The 22998-nt window shown below is 59.9% G+C and overlaps 2 protein-coding genes across 7 annotated transcripts in view; one reads left to right on the top strand and one right to left on the bottom strand.

Moving 5' to 3' along the window:
* ARHGEF1 (Rho guanine nucleotide exchange factor 1) overlaps nt 1-22998 on the top strand; it is a 579253-nt gene that overhangs the window by 58337 nt on the left and 497918 nt on the right. The window lies entirely within an intron of this gene.
* On the bottom strand, nt 396-21919 carry LOC138247103 (octapeptide-repeat protein T2-like). The gene is made up of 2 exons (XM_069201847.1): nt 21805-21919; nt 396-706 (listed from the first exon to the last, which is right to left on the bottom strand). Exons 1-2 carry the CDS (start codon nt 21917-21919, stop codon nt 396-398), a joined length of 426 nt encoding a protein of 141 aa, XP_069057948.1.

The following is a 22998-nucleotide window of genomic DNA, read 5'->3' on the forward strand; positions in this document are numbered from 1 at the left end:
TTTATTTTGCCTCTCTTTCAGGCGTGCTTCTTGGTTCCTTCTCTCTTCTAGGCCTACTTCTTGGTTCCTCCTCTCTTCCAGACCTGCTTCTCGTTTTCCTGTCTCTTCCAGGCCTGATTCATGGTTCCATCTCTTTTTCAAGCCTGCTTCTTTATTTCGCCTCTCTTTCAGGCCTGCTTCTTGGTTCCTCCTCTCTTCTAGGCCTACTTCTTGGTTTCCCGTCTCTTCCAGGCCTGCTTCTCAGTTTTCTCGTCTCTTCCAGGCCTGCTTCTCAGTTTTCTCGTCTCTTCCAGGCCTGCTTCTCAGTTTTCTCGTCTCTTCCAGGCCTGCTTCTCAGTTTTCTCGTCTCTTCCAGGCCTGCTTCTCAGTTTTCTCGTCTCTTCCAGGCCTGCTTCTCAGTTTTCTCGTCTCTTCCAGGCCTGCTTCTCAGTTTTCTCGTCTCTTCCAGGCCTGCTTCTCAGTTTTCTCGTCTCTTCCAGGCCTGCTTCTCGGTTTCCCGTCTTTTCCAGGCCTGCTTCTCGGTTTTCTCGTCTCTTCCAGGCCTGCTTCTCGGTTTCCCGTCTTTTCCAGGCATGCTTCTCGGTTTCCCGTCTCTTCCAGGCCTGCTTCTCGGTTTCCCGTCTCTTCCAGGCCTGCTTCTCGGTTTCCCGTCTCTTCCAGGCCTGCTTCTTGGTTCTACCTCTGTTATGAACCTGCTTCTGCCTTCCTTAATAGGCAGGTTAGGGCTCTGCAACATCTTCCCTTGACCTACAATAGAGCCAGTAGACACACAAGGCCATGTTATACTGACTGGGGTTGGAGGGAGATATGTTATGACAATGGTACAAAAGCCAATAAATCAGCAATGTCGGAACAGAGGTATTTACTTAAACTAACAACAGCTCCAGTAACCAGACAATAGCTCACAGGTATGCCCATGAAAACAAATAGGGGTAAGTTGACCTAACCGTGTCTGAAAATATATTGGAGTCAAAGTAAGAGCATTGGGGTACGCAGGTTAAACCAGGGTGGTGAGAGGATACCAACTCTCAAGTCCATTCTAAGCACTAAATTCAAAGTTTGGTATTTTCAGCACTGAAACATCCCGATTCTGCCTCTGGTGCTCTGAGCTTCTTAACCACTGAATTTAGTAAAGTAGCCTGGAGCCAGCTATTTTACACCGCTGCAGTCACATCTGAGTCAGTGAATGCCTGTCTGATGATAGCCTCTCCTTGTATTGTTCCCATCATCTATATATCAACTTAGTGCACTCAGTGGAAAACATTAGATGCAATACTGACTTCCCATCCAAGGCAGCTCAGTATTACCGAAGGGACCTGGCCATATGCTCCCTCAAACTAGTTAAGCTCTCATAGGGCTGACCTAAGCGGCTGCAAGCTGCATTCACCTTGGTCAGCTCTCTGACCTCTGCAGGTGACTGGGCCTCATTTAGCTCTCATAGACAATGGCCTTGAGTGGCCACAAGCTGCATGTACCTTGTTCGGCTCTTATAGGGTGCCACGAGCTGTATGTACCTAGTTCGGCTTTCATAGGCCTGGCTTTGAGCAGCCTGAGCCTAGCTCCCACAGGCCTGGCGCAGTTCAGCTCTCTCATGCCTGCAGGTGACTGGATCTTGTTCAGCTCTCATAGGCGTGGCCTGAGTGGCTGTTAGCCGCACAGTCCTAGTTAGGCTCTTACAGGCCTGGCCTTGAGCAGGCTGGGCCTAGCTTCCACAGGCCTGGCCTGAGCGGCTGTGCGCTGCATACTTAGTTCAGCTCTCTGATTCTCCTGTAGGTCAATGCGCCTCGTTCAGCTCTCATAGGCCTCGCTCAGCTCTCATAGGCCTCGCTCAGCTCTCATAGGCCTCGCTCAGCTCTCATAGGCCTCGCTCAGCTCTCATAGGCCTGACCAGAGCTGCCGCAAGCTGCATACACCTAGGTCAGTTCTCTGACACCTATAGGTCACTGGGCCTCGTTGAGCTCTCATAAGCCTGGCTTGAGCGGCTGTGAGCTGCACGTCCCTAGTTAGGTTCTTACAGGCTTGGCCTTGAGCAGCCTGGACCTAGCTTCGACAGACCTGGCCTAGTTCAGCTCTCTGACCTCTGCAGGTGACTGGGCCTCATTTAGCTCTCATAGACATGGCCTTGAGCGGCCACGAGCTGTATGTACCTAGTTCGGCTTTCATAGGCCTGGCTTTGAGCAGCCTGAGCCTAGCTCCAACAGGCCTGGCGCAGTTCAGCTCTCTGACCCCTGCAGGTGACTGGGTATGTTCAGCTCTCCTAGGCGTGGCCTGAGCGTCTGTTAGCTGCACAGTCCTAGTTAGGCTTTTACAGGCCTGGCCTTGAGCAGCCTGGGCCTAGCTTCCACAGGCCTGGTCTGAGCGGCTGTGAGCTGCATACTTAGTTCAGCTCTCTGATCCCCTATAGGTCACTGGGCCTCGTTGAGCTCTAATAGGCCTCGTTCAGCCTAACCAGAGCTGCCGCCAGCTGCATACACCTAGGTCAGTTCTCTGACGCCTATAGGAGATTGTGCCTCGTTTAGCTCCTACAGGCTTGGACTGAGCAGCCGTAAGCTGCATGCTCCTACTTCAGCTCTTTGGCCCCTATTGGGGATTGGGCCTCGTTTATCTCTTGTAGGCCTGGTCTATCTCTTGTAGGCCTGGTCTGAGTGTCCGCGAGCTGCATGTACCTAGTTCGTCTTTTAATGGTTGGCCTGAGCGGCTATGAGCTGCATTTACCCAGGTCATCTCTCATAGGCAAGACAAGGCCCCTAGAATTGCCACCTCTCCTATAAAGCAATATCTGCCAGTTACTCTTATTTGAAAATTCTGGAAGGGCAGGGATGTAATACTTAAATAGGAATTTATGTAAAATCCTCTGTAATTATTTCTGCTATTGCTTTTCTGACTCTGTTTACTTTGAGCAGAGTGGCATAGAGTGGAGTAGGGTTCAGTGGAGTGTCGCAGAGTAGACCATAGTGAAGTGGCATAAAGTACAGTGGTTAAGAGTAGATTGGTGTAGAGTGCATTGGCTTTGAGTAAAGTGCTGTAGAGTGTATTGGTGTAGAGTGCCGTTATGTAGAGTGGTGCAGAGTAGACTGCAGAGGTGTTGAGTGCTGTAAATTGTTTCAGAGTAGAATAAAGTAGTGTGGAGTACTGAAGAGTGGAGTAGCGTGCAGTGGCGTGGAGTGGTACAGAATAGACTAGAGTGGTGTAGCAGCATAGGGCGCAGTGGCATAGCGTGCAGTGGTGTTGACTTAATTGGTGGAGAGTGCAGTGGCGCAGAATGCATTGGTGTAGAGTAGAGTGGTGCAGAGTACAGTGGTGCATAGAGAGGGGTAGAGTGCACTGGCATAGAATAGTAGAGTGTGTAGAGTAGAGGGGCATTGAGTGCAGTGCCATACAGTTAGAGTGGCACAGATTGTAGTGGCGCAGAGCAGATAGTGTAGATTGGCGTACAATGCAGCGGAGTGGAGTGGTGTGGCGCAGGAAAGATTGTTACAGAGTGGATTTCAGTGGTGTAGAGTAGATTGTTTCACAGTAGATTGCAGTGACGTACAGTAGATTGTTTCACAGTAGATTGCAGTGACATAGAGTACATTGTTTCACAGTAGATTGCAGTGACGTACAGTAGATTGTTTCACAGTAGATTGCAGTGACATAGAGTAGATTGTTTCACAGTAGATTGTTTCACAGTAGCATGAAGTGGTATAGAGGGTCAGAGTGCAGTGGTGCGGAGTAAATTAGAGTAGCTTAGAATGCAGCGGTGCATAGTAGAGTTAGTGTGGAGTAGAGAGTTGGCGTAGAGTGGTGAGGAGAGCGTCCAGTGGAGTGGCGTAGAGTGTTGCGGAGTAGAATTGGGTACGGTAAAGCGGAGTATGAATGGTGTGGTAGCACACTGCTATTACAGACAACTCGTCTTCAATTGAAATGACAATTACATTTGCACAAAAATACAGGTTTACTGATAAAAGTATACAGGGGACTAACAATACTGTGTGTAAATGTCTTCACCTAGTGTATTGATTTTTGGATGCATTAAATTATTTGTTTCTACCACACTTCAGAGTTACCAAAAATTTACTTTATTTGTGCCTTCTCTGTTCTGAAATATCTGCACAGTTTATTTACAGTTACATTTTGTTTTGTGCTAAGTAAAAAACGAACATTTGTTCAGCGCACCCCGAGTACACAGCTAGATTAAAGAATGTTCCACAGCCTTTCTGCCTCTTCTAGATACCCAGCAGAATTGTCACATAAATCCTCACTTTGAAGTCAGAAAAAGAAAAGTAAACACTAGGCAATGGAAGACAGCTTGACATTGTACCTCTGCCTTTAAATGCACAGCAAATGTGACAGTATAAGAACAAGACTTAAAGGACTGCTTACAGAAAACAAGTTTGCGGAAGAATACAGTAATCAGTATTTGGGCGGTGAGAGGGATAGACTCAAGCTAGGCAGGCTAAATAGAGCCAGAAAATAGAAAGCAAGCACATATGAGCTACAAACCATAAAGCCAGTGGTAAGCAGTGTGTGGAATGCATTTCCCGGGAGGCTTTCTGTATGCCACCAAGATGTCTGTCTGTAGGCCCTGGCCTGAAAAGACGGCCAGGTGGCAACCTGCACAGTGGCCTACAGCTTCCTGGGCTCGACCATCATGGGCCTGGCTCGGCTTTGTGAGGCCGACTCGCTGGTTCCTGGGAGATGCTCCAGCTCTCAGTTGCTTTGACGTTGTGTTTCTGCGTCGTCTGTGGTTTCCTCACAGGCTCAGCAGTTGCTCGGCCTGTGCCATGACTTAGCGTTTCCGGATCCGGCCCTGAGATAGGAGGCGGGCCAGAGACATTTTAAGGCATGGACACAGTGGGCTCTGGGCCAGGGCCCCGGTCTGTCGTGGGAGCCCTGATGGAGCCGGCTCTGTTCTGCAGAGTCTTGCCCCTATGAACTTCAATATTGCTTAAATAAATAGATCGTTTTAAATAGTGTTTTCCTTTTTTTAATGTGAGGGATGTATGAGAGTCAATTACAGACATTTTGGAGACAAATGTGTTTGTTTCATGCAACATCCATTAAAAAAAGTTTCATTTAGATCTAAACAGTACCTCACAAATGAGTGTCACAGATAGTTTGCGGTAATATTAGTGTGCAGTTGCTGGGATACAATATTGAAAACACACATCATGGTATCTGAATAGTAGATGTAATGCGCTTAGAATGTGGACCAGTGTGCCCAGGCATTGTAGTGACCTGGCCGAAGAGGGCATGCAGAAACTAAAGCTGGATCATACATTTAAGGCTGTTCCCAAGAGGGGTGTGGTCCCCCAAAGTCCTTCAAATGTCCCCGAGGCAGGCTGACAAGGAGCTCGCCCTGTCCCCCTGGGCCCGTCGCACACTGGGGTGGTGAGAGTACAATACAAGCAGTCAGCCATCTGTTGCTGATTGTTATATTTTAGTTATTCCTAAAGAGCACGAGCCTGACAAGGAAGGGTTTTACAGCTTTCCTGAAAGGCAGCAAGCAATGTGTCAATTGATTTGAACTGAACTGGTAAAGAGGTCCAAGTTTTGCAAACTGATGTCACAAAGCTTCTTCCTCCTCAAGAGGAGAGTCTGAATCTTTAAACCGAGACATTTCTGGATGTGGAGGAACATAATGTCCTAGGAGGTGTAGACCATTCATATTCCCTTTTCAGGTATTCTGGTCCCGGTCCACGAGGGCTTTTCAAGTAACACAGGGCGCCTTAAAGAGGATTTTCTATCTGACCGGCAGCCAATGCATTTTTTTAGTGCATTAGAAGCCGACTGAAACTATGGTATTCCAAGCAGCAGACCTACCGCTGCATTTTGCAGGGTTTGCAGTTTGTTCAGATGTTGCTGTTGCATATTTGTGTAAAGGCTGTTACAATAGTCAGTTCTTGACAGGACCAGTGAAGTGACTAATATCTTCTGGGGATCAGGCGGGATGCACGGAAGAGTTTTCTCCAAGGTCTCAAGAGGTGTAGAAAGAAGCAGGTGTGACCGCATTTGCTTGAACCCCAGGGGTGATCTTCTCGTCGACCAGTGCTCCCACGTTGCAAACTTTCCTATCTGGGGTGGAAGGGCACCCAGGTGCCGCTGCCAACAAGGAGGAGACCCAAAGGCATCGTGGTGACCAAGCAGGACAAACTGTTTCACCCGAGTTAAGCTACAAGCAATTCTGGGCCACCCAGTGCCTGCGTACAGTTGTGTAATAAGGAACCAAGACCTGGTTGCTTTAGGTGGGCCCCAAGCAGCCGCTTTACGAGGCGTGGTTCCAGGGGCCCAACCCTTCAGTGCCAGGTGCCCGAGAGAAACGGCCAGTCAGTAGCACAGCATCTGCGGTCAAGGAGTTCCCTACAGAAACCCATGTGGGCTTCGGATCTTTTTAGCAACTCCACGAGCTGTTCTTTTGCTTCGGTCGAGGTTGGTGGGTCTCTTGAAACTCCGTCTTTAAAGCTATAAATGCTTGAAACGAGGCTGCGTCCTAGGCCCGACTCTTGGGTTGCAAAGTGCCCTTGCCACCCCCAGCCAGGAACGTCTCCCTTCACCCTGCCTCTGCCCCCCCACCCCCGGCCAGGAACGTCTCCCTTCACCCTGCCTCTGCCCCCCACCCAGGAACGTCTCCCTTCACCCTGCCACTGCCCCCCACCCCCAGCCAGGAACGTCTCCCTTCACTCTGCCCCTGCCCCCCACCCCCAGCCAGGAACGTCTCCCTTCACTCTGCCTCTGCCCCCCACCCCCAGCCAGGAACGACTCCCTTCACCCTGCCTCTGCCCCCCACCCCCAGCCAGGAACGTCTCCCTTCACCCTGCCCCTGCCCCCACCCCCAGCCAGGAACGTCTCCCTTCACCCTGCCCCCCACCCCCAGCCAGGAACGACTCCCTTCACCCTGCCCCTGCCCCCACCCCCGGCCAGGAACGTCTCCCTTCACCCTGCCTCTGCCCCCCACCCAGGAACGTCTCCCTTCACCCTGCCACTGCCCCCCACCCCCAGCCAGGAACGTCTCCCTTCACTCTGCCCCTGCCCCCCACCCCCAGCCAGGAACGTCTCCCTTCACTCTGCCTCTGCCCCCCACCCCCAGCCAGGAACGACTCCCTTCACCCTGCCTCTGCCCCCCACCCCCAGCCAGGAACGTCTCCCTTCACCCTGCCCCCACCCCCAGCCAGGAACGTCTCCCTTCACCCTGCCCCCCACCCCCAGCCAGGAACGTCTCCCTTCACCCTGCCCCCCACCCCCAGCCAGGAACGTCTCCCTTCACCCTGCCTCTGCCCCCCACCCCCAGCCAGGAACGTCTCCCTTCACCCTGCCCCTGCCCCCACCCCCAGCCAGGAACGTCTCCCTTCACCCTGCCTCTGCCCCCCACCTCCAGCCAGGAACGTCTCCCTTCACCCTGCCTCTGCCCCCCAGCCAGGAACGTCTCCCTTCACCCTGCCCCTGCCCCCACCCCCAGCCAGGAACGTCTCCCTTCACCCTGCCTCTGCCCCCCACCCCCAGCCAGGAACGTCTCCCTTCACTCTGCCCCCCACCCCAGCCAGGAACGTCTCCCTTCACCCTGCCTCTGCCCCCCACCCCCAGCCAGGAACGTCTCCCTTCACTCTGCCTCTGCCCCCCACCCCAGCCAGGAACGTCTCCCTTCACCCTGCCTCTGCCCCCCACCCCCAGCCAGGAACGTCTCCCTTCACCCTGCCCCTGCCCCCCACCCCCAGCCAGGAACGTCTCCCTTCACCCTGCCCCCACCCCCAGCCAGGAACGTCTCCCTTCACCCTGCCTCTGCCCCCACCCCCAGCCAGGAACGTCTCCCTTCACCCTGCCCCTGCCCCCACCCCCAGCCGGGAACGTCTCCCTTCACCCTGCCTCTGCCCCCCACCCCCAGCCAGGAACGTCTCCCTTCACTCTGCCTCTGCCCCCACCCCCAGCCAGGAACGTCTCCCTTCACTCTGCCTCTGCCCCCACCCCCAGCCAGGAACGACTCCCTTCTCTGCCCCCCCACCCCAGCCAGGAACGTCTCCCTTCACCCTGCCTCTGCCCCCCACCCCCAGCCAGGAACGTCTCCCTTCACCCTGCCACTGCCCCCCAGCCAGGACCGTCTCCCTTCACCCTGCCCCCCACCCCCAGCCAGGACCGTCTCCCTTCACCCTGCCTCTGCCCCCACCCCCAGCCAGGAACGACTCCCTTCACCCTGCCTCTGCCCCCCACCCCCAGCCAGGAACGTCTCCCTTCACCGTGCCTCTGCCCCCCACCCCCAGCCAGGAACGTCTCCCTTCACCCTCCTCTGCCCCCCACCCAGGAACGTCTCCCTTCACCCTGCCACTGCCCCCCACCCCCAGCCAGGAACGTCTCCCTTCACTCTGCCTCTGCCCCCCACCCCCAGCCAGGAACGACTCCCTTCACCCTGCCCCTGCCCCCACCCCCAGCCAGGAACGTCTCCCTTCACCCTGCCTCTGCCCCCCACCCCCAGCCAGGAACGTCTCCCTTCACCCTGCCCCTGCCCCCACCCCCAGCCAGGAACGTCTCCCTTCACCCTGCCTCTGCCCCCCCACCCCCAGCCAGGAACGTCTCCCTTCACCCTGCCTCTGCCCCCCACCCCCAGCCAGGAACGTCTCCCTTCACCCTGCCTCTGCCCCCCACCCCCAGCCAGGAACGTCTCCCTTCACCCTGCCTCTGCCCCCCAGCCAGGAACGTCTCCCTTCACCCTGCCTCTGCCCCCCACCCCCAGCCAGGAACGTCTCCCTTCACTCTGCCTCTGCCTCCCACCCCCAGCCAGGAACGTCTCCCTTCACCCTGCCTCTGCCCCCCAGCCAGGAACGTCTCCCTTCACCCTGCCCCTGCCCCCACCCCCAGCCAGGAACGTCTCCCTTCACCCTGCCTCTGCCCCCCACCCCCAGCCAGGAACGTCTCCCTTCACTCTGCCCCCCACCCCAGCCAGGAACGTCTCCCTTCACCCTGCCTCTGCCCCCCACCCCCGGCCAGGAACGTCTCCCTTCACTCTGCCTCTGCCCCCCACCCCCAGCCAGGAACGTCTCCCTTCACTCTGCCTCTGCCCCCCACCCCCGGCCAGGAACGTCTCCCTTCACCCTGCCTCTGCCCCCCACCCCCGGCCAGGAACGTCTCCCTTCACCCTGCCTCTGCCCCCCACCCCCAGCCAGGAACGTCTCCCTTCACCCTCCTCTGCCCCCCACCCCCAGCCAGGAACGTCTCCCTTCACCCTGCCTCTGCCCCCCACCCCCTTCCAGGAACGTCTCCCTTCACCCTGCCTCTGCCCCCCACCCCCAGCCAGGAACGTCTCCCTTCACCCTGCCCCTGCCCCCACCCCCAGCCAGGAACGTCTCCCTTCACCCTGCCTCTGCCCCCGGCCAGGAACGTCTCCCTTCACCCTGCCTCTGCCCCCCACCCAGGAACGTCTCCCTTCACCCTGCCTCTGCCCCCCACCCCCGGCCAGGAACGTCTCCCTTCACTCTGCCTCTGCCCCCCACCCCCAGCCAGGAACGTCTCCCTTCACCCTGCCTCTGCCCCCCACCCCCGGCCAGGAACGTCTCCCTTCACCCTGCCTCTGCCCCCCACCCCCAGCCAGGAACGTCTCCCTTCACCCTGCCTCTGCCCCCCACCCCCAGCCAGGAACGTCTCCCTTCACCCTGCCTCTGCCCCCCACCCCCAGCCAGGAACGTCTCCCTTCACCCTGCCTCTGCCCCACACCCCCAGCCAGGAACGTCTCCCTTCACCCTGCCTCTGCCCCCCACCCCCAGCCAGAATCGTCTCCCTTCACCCTGCCCCTACCCCCAGCCAGGAACGTCTCCCTTCACCCTGCCCCTGCCCCCACCCCCAGCCAGGAACGTCTCCCTTCACCCTGCCTCTGCCCCCCACCCCTAGCCAGGAACGTCTCCCTTCACCCTGCCTCTGCCCCCCACCCCCAGCCAGGAACGTCTCCCTTCACCCTGCCTCTGCCCCCCACCCCCAGCCAGGAACGTCTCCCTTCACCCTGCCTCTGCCCCCACCCCCAGCCAGGAACGTCTCCCTTCACCCTGCCTCTGCCCCCACCCCCAGCCAGGAACGACTCCCTTCACCCTGCCTCTGCCCCCCACCCAGGAACGTCTCCCTTCACCCTGCCTCTGCCCCCACCCCCAGCCAGGAACGACTCCCTTCACCCTGCCTCTGCCCCCCACCCAGGAACGTCTCCCTTCACCCTGCCTCTGCCCCCCACCCCCAGCCAGGAACGTCTCCCTTCACCGTGCCTCTGCCCCCCACCCCAGCCAGGAACGTCTCCCTTCACCCTGCCTCTGCCCCCCACCCCCAGCCAGGAACGTCTCCCTTCACCCTGCCTCTGCCCCCCACCCCCAGCCAGGAACGTCTCCCTTCACCCTGCCTCTGCCCCCCACCCCCAGCCAGGAACGTCTCCCTTCACCCTGCCTCTGCCCCCCACCCCCAGCCAGGAACGTCTCCCTTCACCCTGCCTCTGCCCCCCACCCCCGGCCAGGAACGTCTCCCTTCACCCTGCCTCTGCCCCCCACCCCCGGCCAGGAACGTCTCCCTTCACCCTGCCTCTGCCCCCCACCCCCGGCCAGGAACGACTCCCTTCACCCTGCCTCTGCCCCCCACCCAGGAACGTCTTCCTTCACCCTGCCTCTGCCCCCCCCACCCCAGCCAGGAACGTCTCCCTTCACCCTGCCTCTGCCCCCCACCCCCAGCCAGGAACGTCTCCCTTCACCCTGCCTCTGCCCCCCACCCCGCCCAGGAACGTCTCCCTTCACCCTGCCTCTGCCCCCCACCCCCAGCCAGGAATGTCTCCCTTCACCGTGCCTCTGCCCCCCACCCCCAGCCAGGAACGTCTCCCTTCACCCTGCCTCTGCCCCCCACCCCCAGCCAGGAACGTCTCCCTTCACCCTGCCTCTGCCCCCTACCCGCAGCCAGGAACGTCTCCCTTCACCCTGCCCCTACCCCCAGCCAGGAACGTCTCCCTTCACCCTGCCTCTGCCCCCCACCCCCAGCCAGGAACGTCTCCCTTCACCCTGCCTCTGCCCCCCACCCCCAGCCAGGAACGTCTCCCTTCACCCTGCCTCTGCCCCCCACCCCCAGCCAGGAACGTCTCCCTGCCCCTGCCCCCACCCCCAGCCAGGAACGTCTCCCTTCACCCTGCCTCTGCCCCCCACCCCCAGCCAGGAACGTCTCCCTTCACCCTGCCTCTGCCCCCCACCCCCAGCCAGGAACGTCTCCCTTCACCCTGCCTCTGCCCCCCACCCCCAGGCAGAAACGTCTCCCTTCACCCTGCCCCTGCCCCCCACCCCCAGCCAGGAACGTCTCCCTTCACCCTGCCCCTGCCCCCACCCCCAGCCAGGAACGTCTCCCTTCACCCTGCCTCTGCCCCCCACCCCAGCCAGGAACGTCTCCCTTCACCCTGCCCCCACCCAGGAACGTCTCCCTTCACCCTGCCTCTGCCCCCCCACCCCCAGCCAGGAACGTCTCCCTTCACCCTGCCCCTGCCCCCACCCCCAGCCAGGAACGTCTCCCTTCACCTTGCCTCTGCCCCCCACCCCCAGCCAGGAACGTCTCCCTTCACTCTGCCTCTGCCCCCCACCCCCAGCCAGGAACGTCTCCCTTCACCCTGCCTCTGCCCCCAGCCAGGAACGTCTCCCTTCACCCTGCCCCTGCCCCGACCCCCAGCCAGGAACGTCTCCCTTCACCCTGCCTCTGCCCCCCACCCCCAGCCAGGAACGTCTCCCTTCACTCTGCCCCTGCCCCCCACCCCAGCCAGGAACGTCTCCCTTCACCCTGCCTCTGCCCCCCACCCCCAGCCAGGAACGTCTCCCTTCACTCTGCCTCTGCCCCCCACCCCAGCCAGGAACGTCTCCCTTCACCCTGCCTCTGCCCCCCACCCAGGAACGTCTCCCTTCACCCTGCCCCTGCCCCCACCTCTAGCCAGGAACGTCTCCCTTCACCCTGCCCCTGCCCCTGCCCCCACCCCCAGCCAGGAACGTCTCCCTTCACCCTGCCTCTGCCCCCACCCCCAGCCAGGAACGTCTCCCTTCACCCTGCCCCTGCCCCTGCCCCCACCCCCAGCCAGGAACGTCTCCCTTCACCCTGCCTCTGCCCCCCACCCCCAGCCAGGAACGTCTCCCTTCACTCTGCCTCTGCCCCCACCCCCAGCCAGGAACGTCTCCCTTCACTCTGCCTCTGCCCCCCACCCCCAGCCAGGAACGTCTCCCTTCACTCTGCCTCTGCCCCCACCCCCAGCCAGGAACGTCTCCCTTCACTCTGCCTCTGCCCCCCACCCCAGCCAGGAACGTCTCCCTTCACTCTGCCTCTGCCCCCCACCCCAGCCAGGAACGTCTCCCTTTACTCTGCCTCTGCCCCCCACCCCAGCCAGGAACGTCTCCCTTCACTCTGCCTCTGCCCCCCACCCCAGCCAGGAACGTCTCCCTTCACTCTGCCTCTGCCCCCCACCCAGGAACGTCTCCCTTCACTCTGCCTCTGCCCCCTACCCCAGCCAGGAACGTCTCCCTTCACCCTGCCTCTGCCCCCCACCCCCAGCCAGGAACGTCTCCCTTCACCCTGCCTCTGCCCCCCACCCCCAGCCAGGAACGTCTCCCTTCACCCTGCCTCTGCCCCCCACCCACAGCCAGGAACGTCTCCCTTCACCCTGCCTCTGCCCCCCACCCCCAGCCAGGAACGTCTCCCTTCACCCTGCCTCTGCCCCCCACCCCCAGCCAGGAACGTCTCCCTTCACCCTGCCCCTGCCCCCACCCCCAGCCAGGAACGTCTCCCTTCACCCTGCCTCTGCCCCCCACCCCCAGCCAGGAACGTCTCCCTTCACCCTGCCCCTGCCCCCACCCCCAGCCAGGAACGTCTCCCTTCACCCTGCCTCTGCCCCCCCACCCCCAGCCAGGAACGTCTCCCTTCACCCTGCCCCTGCCCCCACCCCCAGCCAGGAACGTCTCCCTTCACCTTGCCTCTGCCCCCCACCCCCAGCCAGGAACGTCTCCCTTCACCCTGCCTCTGCCCCCCACCCCAGCCAGGAACGTCTCCCTTCACCCTGCCTCTGCCCCCACCCCCAGCCAGGAACGTCTCCCTTCACCCTGCCTCTGCCCCCACCCCCAGCCAGGAACGTCTCACTTCACCCTGCCTCTGCCCCCCACCCCAGCCAGGAACGTCTCCCTTCACCCTGCCTCTGCCCCCCAACCCCAGCCAGGAACGTCTCCCTTCACCCTGCCTCTGCCCCCCAGCCAGGAACGTCTCCCTTCACCCTGCCTCTGCCCCCCAACCCCAGCCAGGAACGTCTCCCTTCACCCTGCCTCTGCCCCCCACCCACAGCCAGGAACGTCTCCCTTCACCCTGCCTCTGCCCCCCACCCCCAGCCAGGAACGTCTCCCTTCACCCTGCCCCTGCCCCCACCCCCAGCCAGGAACTTCTCCCTTCACCCTGCCCCTGCCCCCACCCCCAGCCAGGAACGTCTCCCTTCACCCTGCCTCTGCCCCCCACCCCCAGCCAGGAACGTCTCCCTTCACCCTGCCTCTGCCCCCCACCCCCAGCCAGGAACGTCTCCCTTCACCCTGCCCCCCACCCCCAGCCAGGAACGTCTCCCTTCACCCTGCCTCTGCCCCCACCCCCAGCCAGGAACGTCTCCCTTCACCCTGCCCCTGCCCCCACCCCCAGCCGGGAACGTCTCCCTTCACCCTGCCTCTGCCCCCCACCCCCAGCCAGGAACGTCTCCCTTCACTCTGCCTCTGCCCCCACCCCCAGCCAGGAACGTCTCCCTTCACCCTGCCCCTGCCCCTGCCCCCACCCCCAGCCAGGAACGTCTCCCTTCACCCTGCCTCTGCCCCCCACCCCCAGCCAGGAACGTCTCCCTTCACTCTGCCTCTGCCCCCACCCCCAGCCAGGAACGTCTCCCTTCACTCTGCCTCTGCCCCCCACCCCCAGCCAGGAACGTCTCCCTTCACTCTGCCTCTGCCCCCACCCCCAGCCAGGAACGTCTCCCTTCACTCTGCCTCTGCCCCCCACCCCAGCCAGGAACGTCTCCCTTCACTCTGCCTCTGCCCCCCACCCCAGCCAGGAACGTCTCCCTTTACTCTGCCTCTGCCCCCCACCCCAGCCAGGAACGTCTCCCTTCACTCTGCCTCTGCCCCCCACCCCAGCCAGGAACGTCTCCCTTCACTCTGCCTCTGCCCCCCACCCAGGAACGTCTCCCTTCACTCTGCCTCTGCCCCCTACCCCAGCCAGGAACGTCTCCCTTCACCCTGCCTCTGCCCCCCACCCCCAGCCAGGAACGTCTCCCTTCACCCTGCCTCTGCCCCCCACCCCCAGCCAGGAACGTCTCCCTTCACCCTGCCTCTGCCCCCCACCCACAGCCAGGAACGTCTCCCTTCACCCTGCCTCTGCCCCCCACCCCCAGCCAGGAACGTCTCCCTTCACCCTGCCTCTGCCCCCCACCCCCAGCCAGGAACGTCTCCCTTCACCCTGCCCCTGCCCCCACCCCCAGCCAGGAACGTCTCCCTTCACCCTGCCTCTGCCCCCCACCCCCAGCCAGGAACGTCTCCCTTCACCCTGCCCCTGCCCCTGCCCCCACCCCCAGCCAGGAACGTCTCCCTTCACCCTGCCTCTGCCCCCCCACCCCCAGCCAGGAACGTCTCCCTTCACCCTGCCCCTGCCCCCACCCCCAGCCAGGAACGTCTCCCTTCACCTTGCCTCTGCCCCCCACCCCCAGCCAGGAACGTCTCCCTTCACCCTGCCTCTGCCCCCCACCCCAGCCAGGAACGTCTCCCTTCACCCTGCCTCTGCCCCCACCCCCAGCCAGGAACGTCTCCCTTCACCCTGCCTCTGCCCCCACCCCCAGCCAGGAACGTCTCACTTCACCCTGCCTCTGCCCCCCACCCCAGCCAGGAACGTCTCCCTTCACCCTGCCTCTGCCCCCCAACCCCAGCCAGGAACGTCTCCCTTCACCCTGCCTCTGCCCCCCAGCCAGGAACGTCTCCCTTCACCCTGCCTCTGCCCCCCAACCCCAGCCAGGAACGTCTCCCTTCACCCTGCCTCTGCCCCCCACCCACAGCCAGGAACGTCTCCCTTCACCCTGCCTCTGCCCCCCACCCCCAGCCAGGAACGTCTCCCTTCACCCTGCCCCTGCCCCCACCCCCAGCCAGGAACTTCTCCCTTCACCCTGCCCCTGCCCCCACCCCCAGCCAGGAACGTCTCCCTTCACCCTGCCTCTGCCCCCCACCCCCAGCCAGGAACGTCTCCCTTCACCCTGCCTCTGCCCCCCACCCCCAGCCAGGAACGTCTCCCTTCACCCTGCCCCCCACCCACAGCCAGGAACGTCTCCCTTCACCCTGCCTCTGCCCCCCAGCCAGGAACGTCTCCCTTCACCCTGCCTCTGCCCCCCAACCCCAGCCAGGAACGTCTCCCTTCACCCTGCCTCTGCCCCCCACCCCCAGCCAGGAACGTCTCCCTTCACCCTGCCTCTGCCCCCCACCCCCGGCCAGGAACGTCTCCCTTCACTCTGCCTCTGCCCCCCACCCCCGGCCAGGAACGTCTCCCTTCACCCTGCCCCCACCCCCAGCCAGGAACGTCTCCCTTCACCCTGCCTCTGCCCCCCACCCCCAGCCAGGAACGTCTCCCTTCACTCTGCCTCTGCCCCCCACCCCCAGCCAGGAACGTCTCCCTTCACCCAGCCCCTGCCCCCACACCCAGCCAGGAACGTCTCCCTTCACCCTGCTGCTGCCCCCCACCCCCAGCCAGGAACGTCTCCCTTCACCCTGCCTCTGCCCCCCCAGCCAGGAACGTCTCCCTTCACCCTGCCTCTGCCCTCCCAGCCAGGAACGTCTCCCTTCACCCTGCCTCTGCCCCCCACCCAGGAACGTCTCCCTTCACCCTGCCCCCACACCCAGCCAGGAACGTCTCCTTTCACCCTGCCTCTGCACCCCACCACCAGCCAGGAACGTCTCCCTTCACTCTGCCTCTGCCTCTGCCCCCCACCACCAGCCAGGAACGTCTCCCTTCTCTGCCCCCCCACCCCAGCCGGAACGTCTCCCTTCACCCTGCCTCTGCCCCCCACCCCCAGCCAGGAACGTCTCCCTTCACGTGCCTCTGCCCCCCACCCCAGCCAGGAACGTCTCCCTTCACCCTGCCTCTGCCCCCCACCCCCTTCCAGGAACGTCTCCCTTCACCCTGCCTCTGCCCCCCACCCCCTTCCAGGAACGTCTCCCTTCACCCTGCCTCTGCCCCCCACCCAGGAACGTCTCCCTTCACCCTGCCCCTGCCCCCACCCCCAGCCAGGAACGTCTCCCTTCACCCTGCCCCTGCCCCCCCACCCCCAGCCAGGAACGTCTCCCTTCACCCTGCCCCTGCCCCCACCTCCAACCAGGAACGTCTCCCTTCACCTTGCCTCTGCCCCCCACCCCCAGCCAGGAACGTCTCCCTTCACTCTGCATCTGCCCCCCACCCCCAGCCAGGAACGTCTCCCTTCACCCTGCCTCTGCCCCCCAGCCAGGAACGTCTCCCTTCACCCTGCCCCTGCCCCCACCCCCAGCCAGGAACGTCTCCCTTCACCCTGCCCCTGCCCCCACCCCCAGCCAGGAACGTCTCCCTTCACCCTGCCCCTGCCCCCACCCCCAGCCAGGAACGTCTCCCTTCACCCTGCCTCTGCCCCCCACCCCCAGCCAGGAACGTCTCCCTTCACCCTGCCTCTGCCCCCCACCCCCAGCCAGGAACGTCTCCCTTCACCCTGCCCTTACCCCCAGCCAGGAACGTCTCCCTTCACCCTGCCTCTGCCCCCACCCCCAGCCAGGAACGTCTCCCTTCACCCTGCCCCCACCCCCAGCCAGGAACGTCTCCCTTCACCCTGCCTCTGCCCCCCACCCCCAGCCAGGAACGTCTCCCTTCACCCTGCCTCTGCCCCCCACCCCAGCCAGGAACGTCTCCCTTCACCCTGCCTCTGCCCCCAGCCAGGAACGTCTCCCTTCACCCTGCCTCTGCCCCCCACCCCCGGCCAGGAACGTCTCCCTTCACCCTGCCCCTGCCCCCACCCCCAGCCAGGAACGTCTCCCTTCACCCTGCCTCTGCCCCCCACCCCCAGCCTGGAACGTCTCCCTTCACTCTGCCCCTGCCCCCCACCCCAGCCAGGAACGTCTCCCTTCACCCTGCCTCTGCCCCCCACCCCCAGCCAGGAACGTCTCCCTTCACCCTGCCTCTGCCCCCCACCCCCAGCCAGGAACGTCTCCCTTCACCCTGCCTCTGCCCCCCAGCCAGGAACGTCTCCCTTCACCCTGCCCCTGCCCCCAGCCAGGAACGTCTCCCTTCACCCTGCCTCTGCCCCCCACCCCCAGCCTGGAACGTCTCCCTTCACTCTGCCCCTGCCCCCCACCCCAGCCAGGAACGTCTCCCTTCACCCTGCCTCTGCCCCCCACCCCCAGCCAGGAACGTCTCCCTTCACCCTGCCTCTGCCCCCCACCCCCAGCCAGGAACGTCTCCCTTCACCCTGCCTCTGCCCCCCTACCCCCAGCCTGGAACGTCTCCCTTCACTCTGCCCCTGCCCCCCACCCCAGCCAGGAACGTCTCCCTTCACCCTGCCTCTGCCCCCCACCCCCAGCCAGGAACGTCTCCCTTCACCCTGCCTCTGCCCCCCACCCCCAGCCAGGAACGTCTCCCTTCACCCTGCCTCTGCCCCCCAGCCAGGAACGTCTCCCTTCACCCTGCCCCTGCCCACACCCCCAGCCAGGAACGTCTCCCTTCACCCTGCCTCTGCCCCCCACCCCCAGCCTGGAACGTCTCCCTTCACTCTGCCCCTGCCCCCCACCCCAGCCAGGAACGTCTCCCTTCACCCTGCCTCTGCCCCCCAGCCAGGAACGTCTCCCTTCACCCTGCCTCTGCCCTCCACCCCCAGCCAGGAACGTCTCCCTTCACCCTGCCTCTGCCCCCCACCCCCAGCCTGGAACGTCTCCCTTCACTCTGCCCCTGCCCCCCACCCCAGCCAGGAACGTCTCCCTTCACCCTGCCTCTGCCCCCCACCCCCAGCCAGGAACGTCTCCCTTCACCCTGCCTCTGCCCCCCGCCCCCAGCCAGGAACGTCTCCCTTCACCCTGCCTCTGCCCCCCAGCCAGGAACGTCTCCCTTCACCCTGCCCCTGCCCCCACCCCCAGCCAGGAACGTCTCCCTTCACCCTGCCTCTGCCCCCCACCCCCAGCCTGGAACGTCTCCCTTCACTCTGCCCCTGCCCCCCACCCCAGCCTGGAACGTCTCCCTTCACCCTGCCTCTGCCCCCCACCCCAGCCAGGAACGTCTCCCTTCACCCTGCCTCTGCCCCCCACCCCCAGCCAGGAACGTCTCCCTTCACCCTGCCTCTGCCCCCTACCCCCAGCCAGGAACGTCTCCCTTCACCCTGCCCCTGCCCCCCACCCCCAGCCAGGAACGTCTCCCTTCACCCTGCCTCTGCCCCCCAACCCCAGCCAGGAACGTCTCCCTTCACCCTGCCTCTGCCCCCCAACCCCAGCCAGGAACGTCTCCCTTCACCCTGCCTCTGCCCCCCAACCCCAGCCAGGAACGTCTCCCTTCACCCTGCCTCTGCCCCCCAACCCCAGCCAGGAACGTCTCCCTTCACCCTGCCCCTGCCCCCCACCCCCAGCCAGGAACGTCTCCCTTCACCCTGCCTCTGCCCCCCACCCCCAGCCAGGAACGTCTCCCTTCACCCTGCCTCTGCCCCCCACCCCCAGCCAGGAACGTCTCCCTTCACCCTGCCCCTGCCCCCACCCCCAGCCAGGAACGTCTCCCTTCACCCTGCCTCTGCCCCCCACCCCCAGCCAGGAACGTCTCCCTTCACCCTGCCTCTGCCCCCCACCCCCAGCCAGGAACGTCTCCCTTCACCCTGCCTCTGCCCCCCACCCCCAGCCAGGAACGTCTCCCTTCACCCTGCCCCTGCCCCCACCCCCAGCCAGGAACGTCTCCCTTCACCCTGCCTCTGCCCCCCACCCCCAGCCAGGAACGTCTCCCTTCACCCTGCCTCTGCCCCCCACCCCCAGCCAGGAACGTCTCCCTTCACCCTGCCTCTGCCCCCCACCCCCAGCCAGGAACGTCTCCCTTCACCCTGCCCCTGCCCCCACACCCAGCCAGGAACGTCTCCCTTCACCCTGCCTCTGCCCCCACACCCTCTGTTTTTTTATGTACAAAAGGTTGAACTTGGCTGCTACCCAACCTGCCTCCTCACTATTTCTATAAGGGTCCCCCGGAGCACCTCGCTGACTGCCCCCAGGGCCACCCCCCCCCCCCCCCCCCCCCTCCCCGGGACACCTCGCTGGCTCTCCTCCTACCCCCTCCCTCTCTCGCTAAGGGTTCCCCGGGGCAGCTTGCTGGCTGGCCCCCTGCACTGTCCCCACCCTCTCTGTAAGGACCCCCTGGGCCCCCCCCCCGCCCACAGCCCTGCCACCCTCCCCTTCCTGTAGCAGTGTGTGCGCTGTGTCCCGAGCGGGCAGGAGGGGTGGGCACCTGCGCCCTCTGGCACTGAGATGGCAGCCCCCTCCAGGCTCGGCTGATAGCAGGCATCTGTCTGGTTGTGGGTAAGGACACACATCGGCCGGACTGCTCCTTGTCTGGTCACTCGGATGCTTGTGTCAGACTTTGGGAGCTTTAGACCTTCACAGGTTTAAGAAAGATTTCAGTTCCGCGTTTTAAGATAGTTTTCGTCGTTAATGGGACTTGTCATGCTTCAGGAATGTGGCTGCACACCGGAGTGGATTTGCATAAACCGGTGCCACAGCGGGTCTTTATGTGGGTGCATCGGTGTTCTTTTTCCACCAGCGGTGTGTAGTGGTTGTACCTGGGGTCCGCCTGCAAATGTATCGTACGTCTGTTCTTGGTTGGATGTAGTCTGTTGGTTTCATTCTGCCAGTTGTCGTTAATCGGGGACATTTTTATGAAGTGTGTTGTTGTTCTTGGGGATCCTGGATGCACTTGTTTTAGATTGCACATCTGTGTATGCTTGATTGGGTGTAGGCGTGTTGTTTTCATTCTACCTGTTGTCGTTGATTGTGGACAGTTGTATTAACTGTCTTGTGGTTCTACTTGGGGGAGGAGGGTCCTGGATGCACTTGATTGCACATCTGTGTGTGCTTGGTTGGATGTAGGCGTGCTGTTTTCATTCTACCTGTTGTCGTTGATTATGGTCAGTTGTATTAACTGTGTTGTGGTTCTGCTTGGGGGAGGAGGAGGGTCCTGGATGCACTTGATTGCACATCTGTGTGTGCTTGGTTGGGTGTAGGTGCATTTTTATTCTGTTTGTAGTCTTTGACTGCGGACTACTGTGTTGTGTCCAGTCTCTCATGGTTTTGGTTGGTTTTCTCTTGGCACGTGTCTGTGCTTGGATGCTTGCATTTGTGTTGTCTTGTTTGTTCGTGGTTGTTGGCTTAAGACAGTTGTGTAGTCTCCCATCTCTCTTAAGTGTAATTTGCTTCTGCTGCCGATCCCAGCTTTCCTAGTAGTTCTCACCCCAATTTAGTTATAATTTTTTCCTGTTTAGATTCTGGCAAAATGTAAATTGTGACCTTACATCATTTTTAGAGCTGAATTCAGTTGTGGATCCGGCACAATATGTTTTTCGATCCTGGTACTCAACAGAATCGGTGCTATTGGCAGTGGTGGATAGACTCGGTTGGTGCTAGACCGAGGAGGCTGTGCCGTGATGACTCTGTTGGATCTGCTCGCTGCCTTCGACACCATGAACCCATAAAGATCAGGATTCCTGGGCTGGTGCCAGGGCTCCTCTGTGGACTGGCAAATGTCCTTCATACAGAGTAGGACCAGCGGTTAATAATACTCCTTCGTTCTTGGACTTTAAGACCACAGAGCTCCACAGGGATCCACAGTGAGCCCTACTTTGTTTAACATCGGAGTTTCTTCTTTGCTAAGCTGATTTGATCTTCGGCTACACCTTCATGATGTGCGCTGATGACACACAACTAATCGTTTCGCTCGGTGGGCCAGCAAAAATCCAACAGGCAGGTCTTAGATGCTACTGACCAGAAATGGCCACATGAAGGAACAACAGTTCCCTGAAGCTGAATACACATCAAGCCGAGGCGCTTGGTATGGTGCAATCCAGAACAGTTTAGTTAGATGACTGGTGGCCACCCGATCTGGGTACTCCAGCAGCTCCAGATTCCTATTGTTAACGACTTTAGTGTGTGCATTGACAATATTCTTAACAAAGAAACAAAGGTAAACAAGTTAACGTCTGCATGCTTTCTTTTTTTTTTTTTTTTTTTTTTTCAAAGAATGCTAAAGTACTCTTTTTCTACCGTAGAATGCCAGAAGCGAGATTTTCAAGCCATGATTATTTCTGTGCTTGGTTATTACAACAGTCTAAATATTGGTGCCTAAAAAGGTTGTTAGCTCAACTACAAGTGAAACACAACATTGCAGTTTGTATAATTTTCTGTTTTATAGACACGGGCACATTACTCTCTACCACTGGCTTCTTTCTAATTGCTAAAAGAATTCTATTCAGGGCTCTGCCTTTCTAACCAAACTGTAGCCAAGATAGGCCATGCCCATGTCCAGAAAACCTTTCTAAGATATGTTCTGAATCGTCATTTTCACTCGACTTTTAATCTTGATTTGGTCATGCCACATTTCAGAAGAGCATGGGCCGGGTATCTGTTTTTTAGGTCAAGCATAGCAGCGCGCAACCGCTGCTTTTCTGACATCTGGGTATCTATGTGGGCTTTTAACCACGCCCACCACACGTCTATCACTATCCCTCGTTCATGGGCTTGCCTTTCAAATATCCTTTGTTATCTTTGGTTAATGCTTTAAGTTTGTCCCTCCTTGGGGCAGTTTTGTTACCGCTTTGGCCATGGACCTTGTTACATGGATAATTGCACGTTTGCCGATACGTTTGACTGCGAGCAACCTTGTTTTCTTTTTGCGTCTCGCTCGAGCTCTCGCTCATGGAGGCCATGATGCTTTGAATCTGCTCGCTTATGTCAACTGTTCTACTTTACATTTTCAATTTGTTGCAAGAAAAGTCCAGTTAGGAATTTACAACGCTAATAGCTCTAACTCGAGCAAATGCAAGACCCATTGCATTGCAAATGCTGTTCCCTGCTTGCTGACGAGCACTGGAATGCCCCTTCCATTTCTCGCAAGAAGATACATCATCATCAGTAGTTTAGGCAAACCCTAAAAGTGCTGCTTTTTGGGTCTGCTTCACAGCGCAAGCACTGTAGATCTTGTGTGATAAACCGAGAGAGGACTGTAAGAAGGGCCACAGAAAGAAGCCCTTTGACCCTGGCCTTATGTTGTTTTCCTTGAGCACAGATTTTGATTGAGCATACATTTGGTTATTGTGCCAAGCCATTAATCAAGGCTATAGGCCTGAAATATTTAATCTGAAAAGTTACTATGTCAATAGAGGTGACTTTATTATTGTTAAAAGCATATGTTGAAGCCAGTAGGCCTGCAGGATGGATTGTCATTACACTGGGTAGAAGCTTGCTGATTATGTTACAGGGAATCTCACAAACTTCCACAGTAGGCCGCGGTTATTGTGTTGGTCACACCCTGTGATCAGCCCTCTGGGTAGAATTGCAGTCTGAGAATCCTTGTTATGCCTTTTCAGGAAGGGGTGTCTACTGCTTTGCCAACTGTCATTTTGTAAATATTTGTAATTTGTTAAAAGAAATTGTAAATCGCTTTGTTGCCCGATGATCCCATGGCACTATTGAAGCCTTCGAAGAAGGACATTTAACTAGTAAGCATAAGATTTTTATGCTGCTTCCCAAAAGATAAGAGACCATCTGTGTTAATTTCAGAGTAAACTGGTTCCAAAACGTAGGGGCCAAGACCAAGAAGGCCGTTCTTCCTCTAAGGGCTTTCTTAAACCGAAGGATCTGAAGTAGATTGGCCGAGGAAGACTTGAAGTGTCTCCCAATAGTACATGGAATCAGGCAGAATTTAAGAACGTCCTCCAGAGCATGGTCAAATTAGCATTTCTGCACAATGCAGAGGGAAATGAAAAGCACGAAGTAATGAATATGA

Source organism: Pleurodeles waltl, chromosome 7 (genome assembly GCF_031143425.1).
Source record: "Pleurodeles waltl isolate 20211129_DDA chromosome 7, aPleWal1.hap1.20221129, whole genome shotgun sequence".
Classification (NCBI taxonomy): Eukaryota; Metazoa; Chordata; class Amphibia; order Caudata; family Salamandridae; genus Pleurodeles; species Pleurodeles waltl.